Source organism: Triturus cristatus, chromosome 2_2 (assembly GCF_964204655.1).
Source record: "Triturus cristatus chromosome 2_2, aTriCri1.1, whole genome shotgun sequence".
Lineage (NCBI taxonomy): Eukaryota > Metazoa > Chordata > Amphibia > Caudata > Salamandridae > Triturus > Triturus cristatus.
Genome location: NC_140582.1, coordinates 1,097,138,009 through 1,097,152,580, shown reverse-complemented (window position 1 = coordinate 1,097,152,580; position 14,572 = coordinate 1,097,138,009). Strand labels below are relative to the sequence as shown.

The following is a 14,572-nucleotide window of genomic DNA, read 5'->3' as shown; positions in this document are numbered from 1 at the left end:
GGCAGAAATGAAAACTATGCTTTAACAAAAGAAGAAATCACATCGGAAATAGACACATGAGGATAAGCGGCTGTGCAAATATATTTAAGGTTCTTTGGGGGGCCTTTTCTAATATTAGCCGGAGAAGAACCAGTAATCCCTGGAGAATAATTTATATGTGGGCAAGATGCATTTTTCCAATTGTCTGCTGATTGGAAAGGTGTTTGTTAGTTAGCTTTATGGTTTCCTAAAATGTATCAAGTAAATAGCATAGAAGCCTTAAAAAAGACTCCATCTAACAGACAAAGATGTAGTGTTAATGATGGGACACAGTTAGTGGAAGATATTTTCGGTGCAATTATTCCTACATTAGGAGTAGTCCTAAATAATGAGAAAATCGGAAATCTTTCTACAGTAGTAGATAAATTAGCCCTAATACATCTGGTGCTTTGCTAACAGCAAATAGAGAATACGTCGCAAATTGATCAATGGTTAGCTTTGGATGCATTGTTGGCAGAAAAAGGTAGAGTCTGTAAAATGTTGAAGGCACAAAATTACTGTCATATATACCTGACAAAAGCAAGATGATAGAATAACTTGTAAAGAACATTTTTGACTTGAACCTTAACTAGAAAATGTAGAAATAACTAGTGCGTTAGGAACCTTAGGGAAAAGAGCTCCTCCGATAGGTAGCTGCCTTGGAAGATTTGGTAGTGAATTTCTAGGGTTTATACTCAAGCACATATTTATTATTGGCATTTTCTTAATATGACAATTTGCTTTATATATGGGATTTAGATGTTACTTAGGAAAAAAGAAAGAAAAAGGCAAAAGTGAGAAGAAATAGAAATGGAAAAAAAGAATAAGGTTTCCTAGGTATTGAAAGGGATGCAAAACTTAAAGGGTAAGGCAGATGTCTCAGCAAAGGAGAGGGATGCACCCTAAAGATTCATTTGTGTTCTAATGTGATGGCTACTCTAGCCATCAGAGGGAAGAATTCATAGAGGGTTTTCTCATTTGGAAACTAAACACATTTAACTGAAAATTACTAATTTCAATGCTGAATAACACATGCATAATACATCCAAACTTTGTAGTAGGTTATCATATTTAGGCATTAAAAGCACACACATGAATTAACATATTGTATTGGCTTAAGTTAGCCTAACTACTGATAACATATATAATGTCAACTTTAAACGTTAGGAATCACAGGCCTATTTTTGCATTTAAACTTATCTTTTGTACTTTCCTACTGCAAATGTTCTAATTTTCAAGAAGTCTTCTGTTAGCTAATGAATAGGCATTTGTTATCCATGAGATAACTGATAGTGAGGCTCTAACCGGGAGGAGAGGAGGTGGCAGCAAACGCGACTGATAGGAAGAACTTCATGAAATACAAGATTTGATCAAAGTAACAAACCAAGGACATGATTCCATAGCTCATTGGGAAAGAAACTGGGGTGTTTTATATGCTCCCAGAGTTTGCCGAAGACGGATTTGTGCACAGGAGTGGAGAATTTGAAATTATAGCTATTAGTGTTTTTATGTAGAATTATATTAGTGTGTGTTCCTTCGATTAGAGAGCCTCCTTCTTCCAGTGAGCTTCCTTTTCACTCACAGAGACTAGGTACAGAGAGCTTGATGAAGAACTTAGGTGGCAGACCTTAGGGATACCTGTTAACTTGGAGCTGAGAATATTTTCCAGATTCTGCTAATTTATACTACTTGAGTGGTTTGACCTCATGCCACAGCATTCTTATTTCTCTCATCATAGCCCTTCATTTGGGTTTCTGGCACCTTATCATGCCTGATGAAACTGAATGCCCTTTATATCCAATCTCCATTCATTTAGATTAGGATTTTCTTTTTTGGAACGCACTTGCTGCATTTTCTCTATCTTATTTGCAATTCTTGCTAAGGCAGTATTTTATCTCATCCTGAAGTAATGATTTATGGATTATTTGAATTTGTAACAATGATGACTAAAATTTATACTTATTAATTTAATAATTTGATTCGAACAAATTTGTTAATAAAACTGTTTAAACTCACACCAAATCTCTTTGTCGAATCCTGTGATGCCCCAACTGGACTTCACTGTAATAGATGTGAATGATAACTCCTTACCATCTCTCCTTGCCGACTAAAAAAGGTCCATACGATCAATGGTTTGTTAACTATACTAGACATCTGCGATACGAGAATCTCTGCTCCGGCAACGGCAAGAAGCCGAAGGATGTTCTTAGTTTCATGCCCTGCTTGCAACCAAATAATGTGGCCTTTTAAAAACAACACAAGGCCCTGCCGTTATTTTCCCCCAAGAGCATACATATTCCATTTATATATGCTTGTTTTAACTTGTATTTGCCTTTCCAACCTTATAGCTAGGGTCCCAACAATATGTTAGCTTTATCTAGTGACACGATTCAGACCTACTAAATCACACAGTGCCACCGTGTGCCACACAATATCAGCTTTCTTCACCCGGTCACCTGGTGAAAAGCCGATAATACATGGAGGCAGATAAGGTGAGCCGGAAACCTCTTTGGAGACTCTGACCAGCTGACACCTATTAAGGAGTGGGAAACACTGCAAGACATTGGCAGCAGCCTCAGCAAGCTGTTTTCTTTTTGTTTTTGGAGGGGTGGGAGGTGGAGGTTCTCTGGGGGAGGCTGAGTGCCTCTGAGGCAGTTCTCTGCACAAGGTCCCACCTCTCTAAGGCCTGCTTCCTCCTTACACAGTGGATTTTTTTTTTTGTAAGCAGGTCTGATGATGCATGTGTTGTTATACTACACCTACATCCTGTTTACACATGTGAGCATTCAATTTCCATTCCTCAGCCAGAGCTTGGACAAGCAACAGCTTAGCCATGCCATTTAAGCTTATCTGGAAATCTGCTTAATGTTATGTACCTGCCAAATGTGACCCCCAGCACACCTCTGGCACACTCTATCACAAATGTTTGTTTTTTTATTAATTTTTTCAAACAAACTTTATTGCCATTTAATATTAGTCTGGTCAACCATACATCTTGATATCAATACGTTCTGACTTTAATTGTTAGCAGTATGTCTCATATCCCATTCTGCATTCCCCGTAAGCACCGATCTAAAATGTCCTCGCCCATTCTCGTTTTCTGAGGGGGAAAATGTTGCGTTGGCCTCGTGTACACTCAATCACCAATGTTGATATAACTCTTTGTCAAAGGCACCTAGTGTAACAAGCATTGGCATAGCCAATAGGTCTCGCTTTTGGGACCTTATAAGTGTTTAGCCATGCAACAGTTGCATAACTAAACACTTATAAGGTCCCAAAAGCGAGACCTATTGGCTATGCCAATGCTTGTTTATAGAGGCACTACAGTTGAAGATTCTAAGGGTGGAAGAGCACTGCTCCGTTAGCAAGCATAGGCACTACAGCGCTTCCAGCTTCAAAAGTAACTGCAGACACAAAAGAACATGGAAGGGGGGGTGGGGGTCGGTGAGTGCTAAAGCAACACAGGGAAGGCTGGCATATGGTGTGCACTTTTGCGGCCGCTTTGATGTTCTTAGTGGCCGCGCGGCTCACTGAGAACATCAAAGCGGCCACAAAAGTGATCAGCAGGCTGCCAAATGGTGCGCGCGCCCGGCTCACATGCACTGTAGTTGGCGGCCTGAAAAGCACTTGTTTGCACTTCCAAATCCCGCTTTCTATAGCTCTCGCCAGAGCAGCGCTAAAGCGCTGGCTCAGGCGAGACCTAATAAACGACGATGGAGTTGGAAGAAGAGAAAACATGTAGATGCGTAATTTCACTGGCACTTACCGTAGCTAGTTAGGTGTGAAGGATGGGTTCTGATAGCTGTGCTTGTGTGCGGCTGGCAGTAATCACAGTTTCTATGCAGTGCAAGTGTGATCTTCACAAGAGCTTAGTGACTATGGTCCTCATTACAAATGAGCTAGTAAATCCAACATGGGCTCAAAGAGGAGTCTGTCCCAGATTAGGGATTCTAACTGGCGTGTTAATACTGCACTTTTTCGCTGCACACATTTCTGGCAGATTTTATTTGGGGGGAAAACCCCACTTTTCTCAGGTTGCAGCTTAGAACTGGGAGAAACGTGCAGTATTGCTGCATTACTGTCTATTCTGAGTTGTGGCACTCAGAATGGGAATTCATTGCTGCACCCCATAAGTACTGCTCCAGTGATGCTGATATTTACCAGGGCCTGTATAACCACCCCAAATATTGCAGCTTCTTGAATAAGGCCCTTTCTGTAACTCTGACACCCATGCATTCCTCTACTAACGTTTTCTTGGACCGCTAGATCTCGATTGTTTTATTTTAGAGCTATTGATTAAGCCCTCCTCTTTTCGAGCCCTGATGCCAAGAGGTTCATCAAAACAGCTTTGCTGAGGCCTGATAGAGGAGCTAGAATCCTACAAACACCACTGCCATGTGTATTCAGCTGTACCTACTTCCATGTTTGCTCATGTTTGTTGTTTTAAAGTTAACGTATTTATATTAGGAGGCTCAATTTAATACCACTTACCGAGTAACTCTGCCACGGACAACACTGGTGCTGGGTCCTGGACGCTGGTAGTTCTCCCCCGCCGCCGTAGCTTCCAGCTTCGCACGGCCGCCGCAGGGGAGACTTCAGCTCCCAGCGTGCTCTGCGGATTTGACACGCCCACTTGCCGCCAGTTCGCGCCCGGAGGCGCATAAACGCCAGGAGCTCCCTCGGTGGAGCGGGAGGCTCAATTTCATACCACTTACCGAGTAACTCTGCCACGGACAACACTGGTGCTGGGTCCTGGACGCTGGTAGTTCTCCCCCGCCGCCGTAGCTTCCAGCTTCGCACGGCCGCCGCAGGGGAGACTTCAGCTCCCAGCGTGCTCTGCGGATTTGACACGCCCACTTGCCGCCAGTTCGCGCCCGGAGGCGCATAAACGCCAGGAGCTCCCTCCGCGTCGCGGGACGCGCACGGGCGTCGCCGGGCTGAGACCGGGCAGAGGGCGGGCCGTCTGTGGCCGTCAGGGGCCAAAGGAGGCCGGGCTGGGCCGCTCCTCTAAGCTCTGCTCCTTGGAACAGCTTTGAACTAACCCACACTGGCTAATGCCATTTTATCCACCATTTGTCAGTCTGTCGCTCTGTTTAGAGTGTGTTCCTTTTATCTCACATTGTTTGGATTTTAGGTATTTGTGTTAGAGCTTCTTTACTGCTTATCGCTGTTGGCTCATTGGAATCATGGGGAAGCACTCTAAACCTTCAGTTAGTCGCCCTATGACCAGACAGTTAGCCAACTCCAATCCACAGATCCCCAGTCTCACAGCGATAGATAAGATGCTTCAGAAGACAATTGGGGTGGTGGCTACAGCCATCGAAAATACCGAAAGACGGTTGTCGATTACACCGGCATTTAATATGGCCCCTCCCTCTGATGGATTGGCTGACTTATCCTCATACCAGGTGGATCCTGATGCGATGTCTTCCTTGTTGCCCTCGTTTTCACAACTACCGTGCGCGCAGGCACAAATTGACGAGCCAGCTCTAGTGGAAGATGGGCCATCATCATCCTCCTTTGTTTCTATTGTGGCCCCCTTAAAACAGGTAAAGCCAAGAAAAAAAAAACAGAAACTCAGAAAAAGGAGCTTTTCACCAGCTCCTCCTGTAGACAGTTCTGCCCTCTTGGCCTCGACCCATCACCCTCCTACTTCTATCCCTCCGACCTGGGTGACTACTTTATTAACTGACCTACAGTCACATATAGATCAGTCCCTAAACCTTCTTTTAAAAACCCTGTCATCCAAAATTGACAGGTTGTTATCTTTAGTTAATACCAAAGGTTTCGGGAAGAAGCAGCCAAACCATGACGTAAAGTACAACATGGGTAGTACGGAGGGTGCCAGTACTCAAGTAACCCTTAACAACCCTACCCCCCAAATACAGACACTTTCACCCCCGAACCAGTTAGTTACGGATCCAGGCCAGCCTTCTGCGGTGCATCTAACTGTCCCTTCCCCCACTGCTGGTTCCCGTATGCCCCCGACTGTGCCCCGAGTCCCTATTGTTGTTTCATTACATGAGCAGCTTTCTAGCCGTAGGGATTTAGTTCCTCGGAGTTCGGACGGGGATGGAACCCTTCCTTCTGGGGGGGGGGAACCGAGCCCTACGGAGCCCGGAAGATTCCCATCTTCTAGTACAGCTTCCCCCGGAGGCAGCACCTTATGTGATCGTGCTCACAGGAGTACCACCGCTAATGAATGGAAGGGGGGAATCTTACTCTGAATTAAAAAATAAAGTCATCCACTGGCTGTCCAAAAACAGACCATTAGAGGGAGCAGGGAGAGGGGAGATTCTTCATGTTCGGAGGGTTAACTGGCTGGGGACCCGCCCAAAGGACATAGGGGGGGATTGTGTCCTGATTAACTTTAGGGACCCCAGAGTAGTAGGACACATACTGGAGCAGGGCAGCACCATAGAAGGGGAGCCATTGATGCATCGCATTTGGGGTATTTTTATTCCATCTCCAACACTTTGGATCCAGTGGATTTACCGTACTTCCATCAGGCCCCACATATTTCTTACTTTAACATTCCGGTTGAAAACCGTTTCGGCGTGCTCAACGCTGTGGACTGACCACCACCCCTGAGTCTTAGTAAGGGAGGGTTCTTGCCCTTGGGGGGGAAACAGGCTGGGGATGTTTCCGATATGATGATGGTTCTTCCCCCGGCAGCTCTTGACACGGAGAGTGGCCCTGGGTCCCCTTCTCCCTCATTTCCGTCCCCCAGCGCCACGGAGGGATGCTTCGTGTTGAACCCCCTTGAGCATTCTGCTTCCTACAGCCCCCCCTCTTCCCCCCCTCCGGCTGACAGCCCTCCCCGAATACCTATCCGAAGACCATTAGTTGGGTCTTGGAATGTGGCCGGATTGGAGTCCAAACTCTCTGATCCCGAGTGGGGAGAGCTAATGGACAATTACGACATCTGCATATTCCAAGAAACCTGGCTACGGTCCATACCTTGGAGGGTGGGTTATGCATCGTTTTCGGCCCCAGCAGTGCAAGGGGCGAGAGGAAGACCTTCGGGGGGGTTAGTAGTATGGGTTGCAACACACCTGGGGTGCTCAGTAAAGTTACTGGATCCAAAGTCCCCTGACATCTTATGCCTGCTACTCACTTTCCCCGCTAGCTATTCGCTAGTAGTAATAAATGTCTACCTGCGCCCCCAGCCGGTACAGTTGGGTCTGTCGATCTTGGGCGCCCTGGAAGATGTTTTACATTCTCTTCCACCCGCGTCCCACAAACTAATTGGCGCAGATCTTAATTGCCACTTCGAACCCCTCCTTGGGATCCCCTCCCCCACCTGTGATGAGGATGAAACTTATCTAATCCCAGACCTCATCTCCTATCCTGCCAAACGCCTTTCCCCTCTAGCCCTTGAGATCAATAGGATTACCATTGCACACTCCTTGCGGGCCTGCAATGGTAGACTCTGCCCGGACGTGCCGGGGTCTTTCACCTTTAATAGATCCGGGAGCTGCTCGACCATCGACTATGTTCTGGTGAACGTGGAATTCTGGGGCCACTTGGCCGCCTTTTCTGTTATTCCACGGGTCGATAGCGATCACAACCTACTGTCACTGGAATTGGTTAGCAAGTTAGGTGGTAGTGAATTTTCCAAGCCCCAATCACCATCATATAGTGAGAATCTGGTACTAGTGGCAGGTGGTAGACGGATTAGGTGGGAAAGGGTAGTGTCTGATGACCTAAAGCTTGCTGATATATATAGCGCTGTGACCTGCTCCTTGGAAGCAGTCTCCCACCTCTTGAGCCCCGCAGGGGATATCCCGCAGTCCCGATTCCTCGATCTCCAGACCATTCACAAGGATCTTCTTGGCAGTCTGGCTAGCTTCTTCTATAGCCCTACTGCCTCAAAACCAAGGCCTCCTAGGCCCGAGCATTGGTTTAATGGTACTTGTAGGCGGGCTAAGTCTGCCCTGTTAAAAGAAGTAAAAGAGGGTACCATGTCTAGTATCCGGGCGGCTAGGGCCACCTACAAAAACCTGATCAAGGAAGCAAAAGCCGAGTGGGAGGATCTAAGGTGGCAAAATTTACTGCAAGCTTTAGTAGACCGTGACTCGAGGGCGTTCTGGAACATTGTCCGAACGGGCACGGTAGCCAGTAGCCCCGCAATTATTCCTAATCTCAGCGAGGAGGTCTGGCTTGCCCATTTCCAACCCCTCTTTTCGGTCTGTAACCCCCCGGGTGGCATCGATGCAGGCATCTCACAGATTGAGATTGCAACGGACCTGTTGTGCCAGGAAGAAATTGAGAGTCGTCCCTTTTCTCTTTCAGAAATAGAATTGGCCCTCAATTCCCTATCAGCAGGGAAAGCTCCGGGGCTTGACAAGATCCCTGGTGACCTCTACAGAAGTGATGTAAAAATTTGGGCCCCTTATATTTGTGTGTATTTTAATGCTATTTTGCAGGGCCTTAGAATCCCGGACACCTGGTTGGGTGCAGAAATTATACCCATCCACAAAAAATCTTCCCCGCTGGATCCAGCCAATTACCGCCCCATAAGCCTGATTGATGTTTTACAGAAGCTGTTCGCCCGAGTCCTCTTATCCAGATTGCAGTCCTGGATGGAGGATCAACAAATTCTAACCTCTCTTCAGGCGGGGTTTCGAGCTAAGGTTTCTACTATCGATCAACTATTTAGATTACTTTTGATCTATTGGAAGACAGTCAGCATGGGTGCTGGTAATTTGTATTTGATTTTTGTGGACCTTCGGTCCGCCTTTGATATGGTGCAAAGGGAAAAACTCTGGGCCCTTTTGCTAGAGATGGGTGCCCCCCCCTACCTTTGCCACTTATTCAAACGCCTCCACTTAGGCACCTATGCAAGGGTGAGATATGGGAGATGTGGAGAAATCTCTGGGCCATTTCCGGTTGAGAAGGGTGTGAGGCAGGGCTGTGTCCTGGCCCCCACCCTTTTCTCCCTTTTCATCAATGGGTTGATTGAGTATCTTCTGCACACCGCTAACCTGGACTCCCCTGTACTGGCGGGGCGTAAGGTCCCGGCCCTAATGTTCGCTGATGATACGCTCTTGTTATCTCAATCTTACATGGGCATCCAGCGTACATTAGAGGCCTTCTGCTCCTTTTGTAAAATCAGGGATCTGGAACTGAACCTCTCCAAGACCAAATTTATGGTTTTCGGCTCTAATTCATTTAATTGCCCCCATCCTAAACTGGGAGATGTTGAGTTGGATAGGGTTGCCACTTTTGAGTATTTGGGGGTGACCCTTAATGATAAAATGAATTGGGGGTCCCATTTGGCGAAGGCAAATTTGAGATTATCCCAATCAGTGGGGGGCATCTTGAAGGTGTTTAACAACACCTCTTTCAAACCTTTGGGCCCCCCTATGGAAATTTATAAATCTCAAGCCAGAGGAGGAGCACTTTATGGCGCTGAATTATAGGGATATTCCACCCCCGCTTCCCTCTCATCTATTGAGAACTCCTTTATCAGGAGATTGCTGAAACTACCAGTCAGCACCCCATTAATTCCTCTGAGATGGGATTTGGGTCTGGTTCCCATAGAAGAGATTGCCCTGAACCGTCCTCTTCAGTTCTGGAGGCGTCTTTGGTCAACGCCCGAGTTGGTAAGCTACAGGTATGATCTTGGTGACATTATGGCAAGGGGAAAATCGGATAAGATCCCTTGGCTTGCCTACATAAAGAACCTCTGCAACCTAATTGGGATGGGGAATCTATGGTCCGCCCCGGAAGAGACCTGCCGTGCACTCTCGAAGAATTTATTGCGGGAGGTTTTGAAATCTTATAGGAAGGGAATTCTATTCCACTCCTCCCTGGGTAGGCTTACTGACACCTTTTTGGATACTAAGTGTAGTCCCCAGTTTGAAGTTTTTCTGGACGTCATCCAACCACCTTTGGCAAAGAAACTCTACATCCAGTTCAGACACGGTTCGCTTCCGCTGAGGGATCTTACACATAGATGGTCCAACGTTGTAGATCCCGTTAGCTCGTGTCCCCTATGTACTGCTATCTGTGAAACGGAGCTGCATGTTGTTCTCTTTTGCCCTTTATACATTATTGCAAGAAAAAAGTGGATCGTCCAGTTATGCAAGTCTAGGGGTCTCAGGGACCACAAGGAGGTGTTTAGAATTTTGAAATACGATACTACTCCATTGATAGTGTTTGCAATGGCTAAATTTCTTCTCTCAATGTGGTTTGCAAGGTCCAAATTTATGTCTTCCGCCACTCATCTCTCCTGATTTTAGTATTTCCTATATTACCATCACAGTATGTTGAGGTGTAATGTGTATATCTTTGGCCCTGGATTAATTCTTAACAATTTGTTCTCGTGGAAAAGATTACGTTTTTTCACTGCGTATGTTTTATGAACTATTTTAATGTTTTAACGGATTACACTCTACACAATGCTATTTAATCATGTTTTAAATGTATATATGTATTTATGTCTTTTTATGGTATCATACCGAAATAAAAGCTTTGACTGACTGACTGATTTATATTTAACAGCTAAATCTCATAACTAGGTTGCCTGTGCCCCTTCCAAATTTGTTTAACCCCATGGGTTCCGAGTTTCATTTAATATTTCTCTTTCTATACAGTTCCGTTAAAGGATCCTTAAAATGCTTTGATTCTATAGTTCTTCTCCGCTTTCAAAATACTCTAGACTCATTAGGCCTGATTCACAAAGGGCCTTCGCACTCGTGGGGGAGTCTCTGCACTTGTGGTGGAATCCTTGCAGTGCGAGTACTCATAGTGGAGACTCTCTCACAAGTGCGAAGACTCTCCCATGAGTGCGGGGAAACCACCACAAGAGCGGAGACTCCCCCATGACTGCGGGGCCTCTGCCACGAGTGCAGAGACTCCCCCATGACTGTGGGTCCTCTTCCACGAGTGCAGAGACTCTCCCATGATTGTGGGCCTCTGCCACGAGTGCTGAGACTCCCCCATGACTGCGGGGCCTCTGCCACGAGTGCGGAGACTCTCCCATGAGTACGGGGCCACCGCCGCAAATGCGGAGACTCCCCCATGACTGCGGGGTCTCTGCCACGAGTGTGGAGACTCTCCCACGACTGCGGAACCTCTGCCACGAGTGAGGAGACTCGCCCATGACTTCGGGGCCTAGCCACGAGTGCAGAGGCTCTTAATGTGCGTGAAAATTCTCTTAGCAATTTTTCTTTTATGTCTAAAACTTTGTAACTGCTTCACTTCTTTGGTTTTTTTCACAGCATATTTAGGTCTTTTCCCCGCTATAAAAAACTGCAAAAAGTAAATACTGTGGCTTACTTAACTGGATGAACAGTTCTCCCACGCCCCTCTTTGTACTCTTGCCCATACAGTAATATGGTTCTCATCGAAAATTAGACTGACCTGGGAAAATGCGGTTTTGTGATCGGAAAGCATATTTAGAAGCCTGCTATAATCCTTCTGCGCATGCTCCCTTCCCTCATGCTCTCGACAGGTGTTTACTACTCACCGTCGGCGGGACATCCTCTTCGAATAGTGGTAGGGGGTCACAACCGAGCAGTATCGGTCCAGGCTGATGAAACATAGTGTGACGATGGACGCTGTACAGAACATGACGTCAAAAGAGATCCAGACTTTACAAAACTGCCTGCCAAACAGCCACATTCCGGTCACCTCGTAAATGATGCTGAAAAACAGAGACAGGACAGAGCTGAATTGAGACGAGGAGTATGTATTTCCAGGCTTGCATAAGAACTTCATTCACTGTCCTGTGTGTTACCGCTCTCACAATGAGCAAGGTCTGGAGGAGTTGAGAAGGTGTATTCCCTTTGGGTTTTTTTTTTAACCAAAATAATATTACATAATACAATGTATGCTTAAGTTAAACTTTAAGTCCTCATAAATACCATGGAAATAATTTAAGACTTAAGAAAGATGAGTAGGTATCAAAAGGCAGCCTGATAGTCAAAGCTTTTTTTTTTAGTAGTGGTTTCTTATCCCTGTCTTAGGTGTAAACTGATGCAGAATTTTAAGGCCTGCTTTTACAAAGCATAGTCCAGACATTGGTGGGACTTGCTCATAAATTTAGAGAGGATGCCTGTTCAAGTAAAATACCCTTGTGAATAACAAAACCCTTTACCCTTAGGTGGCTTATGCCTGAAAATACATGAGTAAGTCTCACCTAAGGCTGGAAATCAAGGGCCAACTTTTTGTGACGTTCCAGGGCGTCAGGAGCCTGCTCCATTTTTAGGGGGCAGCACTAAGCCATTTTTGTAGCCTTAATGCTGCCTCGTAAATATGGTTTCCTTTAAGCTGTTTTCTGCGTTAAAGGAGCATGCAATGGGTGATGCTGCGGGCGTTCCCAACAACTACCGTGGCTTTTTGACACTGCCCCAGATTTACAAGAAATGATAAATCTGAGTCAGCACCAAAAACTTACGCCTACCCAGGGGAGGCGTAAGGGAGGCACAATGTAGAGAAATATCTTTATTTCTCCTTGTTTTTCCCTTTTCTGTGTATGCTGCATTATGCAGCACAGATAGAAAGAGGAAAAAGTCTCTTATTATTGTTTTTTGTTTAGGAAGGTTTTCCTTCCTGCATAAAAATAATCATCCCCGCAATGCAGGCAACTTTGCACCATGGTGCAAAGGTGCCTGTGTTTGCGCACAGCAGCCCATTGAGCGCTGGCACAGGGGAAAAGGACAGGAATGTGCCGTATCTGATAGATACAGCGCATTCCTGCCCTTTTCTTTTGCAGTAGGGCAACGCAGCAGGAAGGCCTGCAGTGCTGCCCTGCAGAAAAACCTCATACATGAGGCCCCAAGTCTGGATATTGTGGAGTAATTGGGTATTAATTAAAGGCAAACCAGATTGCTCGTTAGAACTTGCTAATACGGATAAACATATTACAAGGAGTTACCCAAGGTAGCATCTTTTCAGTCAATATTATCAAAGCTGACTGTAAAGTCTTGTTAGAAATGGGATTTCTGGTTGGCTAAGGTGTGCACCCAAGCCAGGCAGAAACCACCACTCTAGTCAGGACAAGGGAGTTACACTCCTAAAATAACCCCTGCTCACCCCCTTGGTAGCTTGGCATGAGCAGTCAGGCTTATCTTAGAGGTAGTGCGTAAAGCATTTGCACAAAACCAACAGTAATACAATGTAAGCACTACAAATGGACACCACACCAGTTTTAGAAAAATATCCAATATTTTTATATAAACAAAACCAAATACGATAAATATCCACCATACAGTACTTCAGAAATAGTTACTTCTCAAAATGTCTTTAAGTTGCAAAATACGTTGAAAAACACAGTTCATATGGGTCGGTAGCTCAGTCCAAGCCTACCGCGATGCTGAAAACAGTCTCGCAGTTCCCACTGACCGCGTCGGTACGTGCCAGCAACAGTGGGATAGATTCGTTCACAGTACATTTCTTAGTGCGGCTCACATGGGTGTGCAAGTCGGTCTTGGCATCCGTCGTGGTTGCGATGCAAAATGGAAGCGGTGCAAGGTGTGGTGTCCCTCGATGTTGTGCGAGCAGCGGCTTGGTGCCGATCGTGCAGACGGCGACGGTGAGACCAAGGCTTGCGGTGCAGGGCGAGTCGGTGCTCGATGCGGTGCTGGCAGGTTGCGGTGCAGGTGACAGAGCCGGTTGAGGCATTCGACGCGGTCACGGTGCAAGGTGGAAGCGGTGCAAGGTGCGGTGTCCCTCGATGCGGTGCGAGCAGCGGCTAGATGACAATCCTGTAGACGGCGTCGGTGAGACCAAGGCTTACGGTTCAGGGTGAGACGGTGCTCGATGCGGTGCTGGCAAGTTGCGATGTGAGCGACCGAGCCGGTTGGTGGGAATTGGCGCTGGCTGAGCCGGACAGCTGTGCGTGACGAGTCGGTCACGGGTGTCGAGCCAGCAGCGACCGTATTGGTGAGCCCAGGCCAGCGAAGTGAAGCGAGGTGATGCTGGTTGTGGTGTCTCTCGATGCGGTGCAGGCAGCGGCTCGGTGACGGAGTCGGTGAGACCAAGGCTTGCAGTGCAGGGCAAGTCAGTGCGGCCTGCGGTGCCTTCAGGACAGAAGGCCAGCAACGGAGTCGGTGACAGAGTTGGTCGCGGTACCCTCTTCTCTGTGGCAACTGAAACAGCGGTTCCAGGAGCGGTACCCAGAGGTTGGTGAAGTCTTTGCAGTCCCTGAGACTTCTTAATAGGAGGCCAGCTCGGTTCAGGCCCTTGGAGATACTCAGCACAAGTAGAAAAAGTTCAGTCCAGTCCTTTCACTGCCCAAGGCAGAAGCAGCAGCTGCAGGCCAACCCAACAAAGCAACAACACAGCAAAGGGGCAGTACTCCTCTTGGCAGCTCTTCCAGCTCTTCGTCTTGGCAGGTTCCATGATTCCAGCGAGATCTAAATTCTTGGGATCAGGGTCCCACTACTTATACCCCAAAATCCTTTGTCCTCTGAAGGCAGAGGGGCCTTTGCCTAATCCGAACCAGTTCTGGTCAGTCCTGGAGCATTTTGTTTACATGACTCCTTCGTTCCTTTCAGAGTGCAGGGCAGAGACACATCAGACGCCCCACAGGAGGTGGAGCCAG

The 14,572-nt window shown here is 46.8% G+C and overlaps 1 protein-coding gene across 1 annotated transcript in view; it reads right to left on the bottom strand.

The window, feature by feature from the left end:
• Nucleotides 1–14,572, bottom strand: part of LOC146863210 (histamine H2 receptor-like) — a 525,832-nt gene that overhangs the window by 15,169 nt on the left and 496,091 nt on the right. Inside the window, exon 3 of the mRNA XM_085643349.1 lies at nucleotides 11,495–11,671. Within this exon, the coding sequence (XP_085499475.1) occupies nucleotides 11,495–11,671 (177 nt within the window). The remainder of the gene's footprint in view (nucleotides 1–11,494; nucleotides 11,672–14,572) is intronic.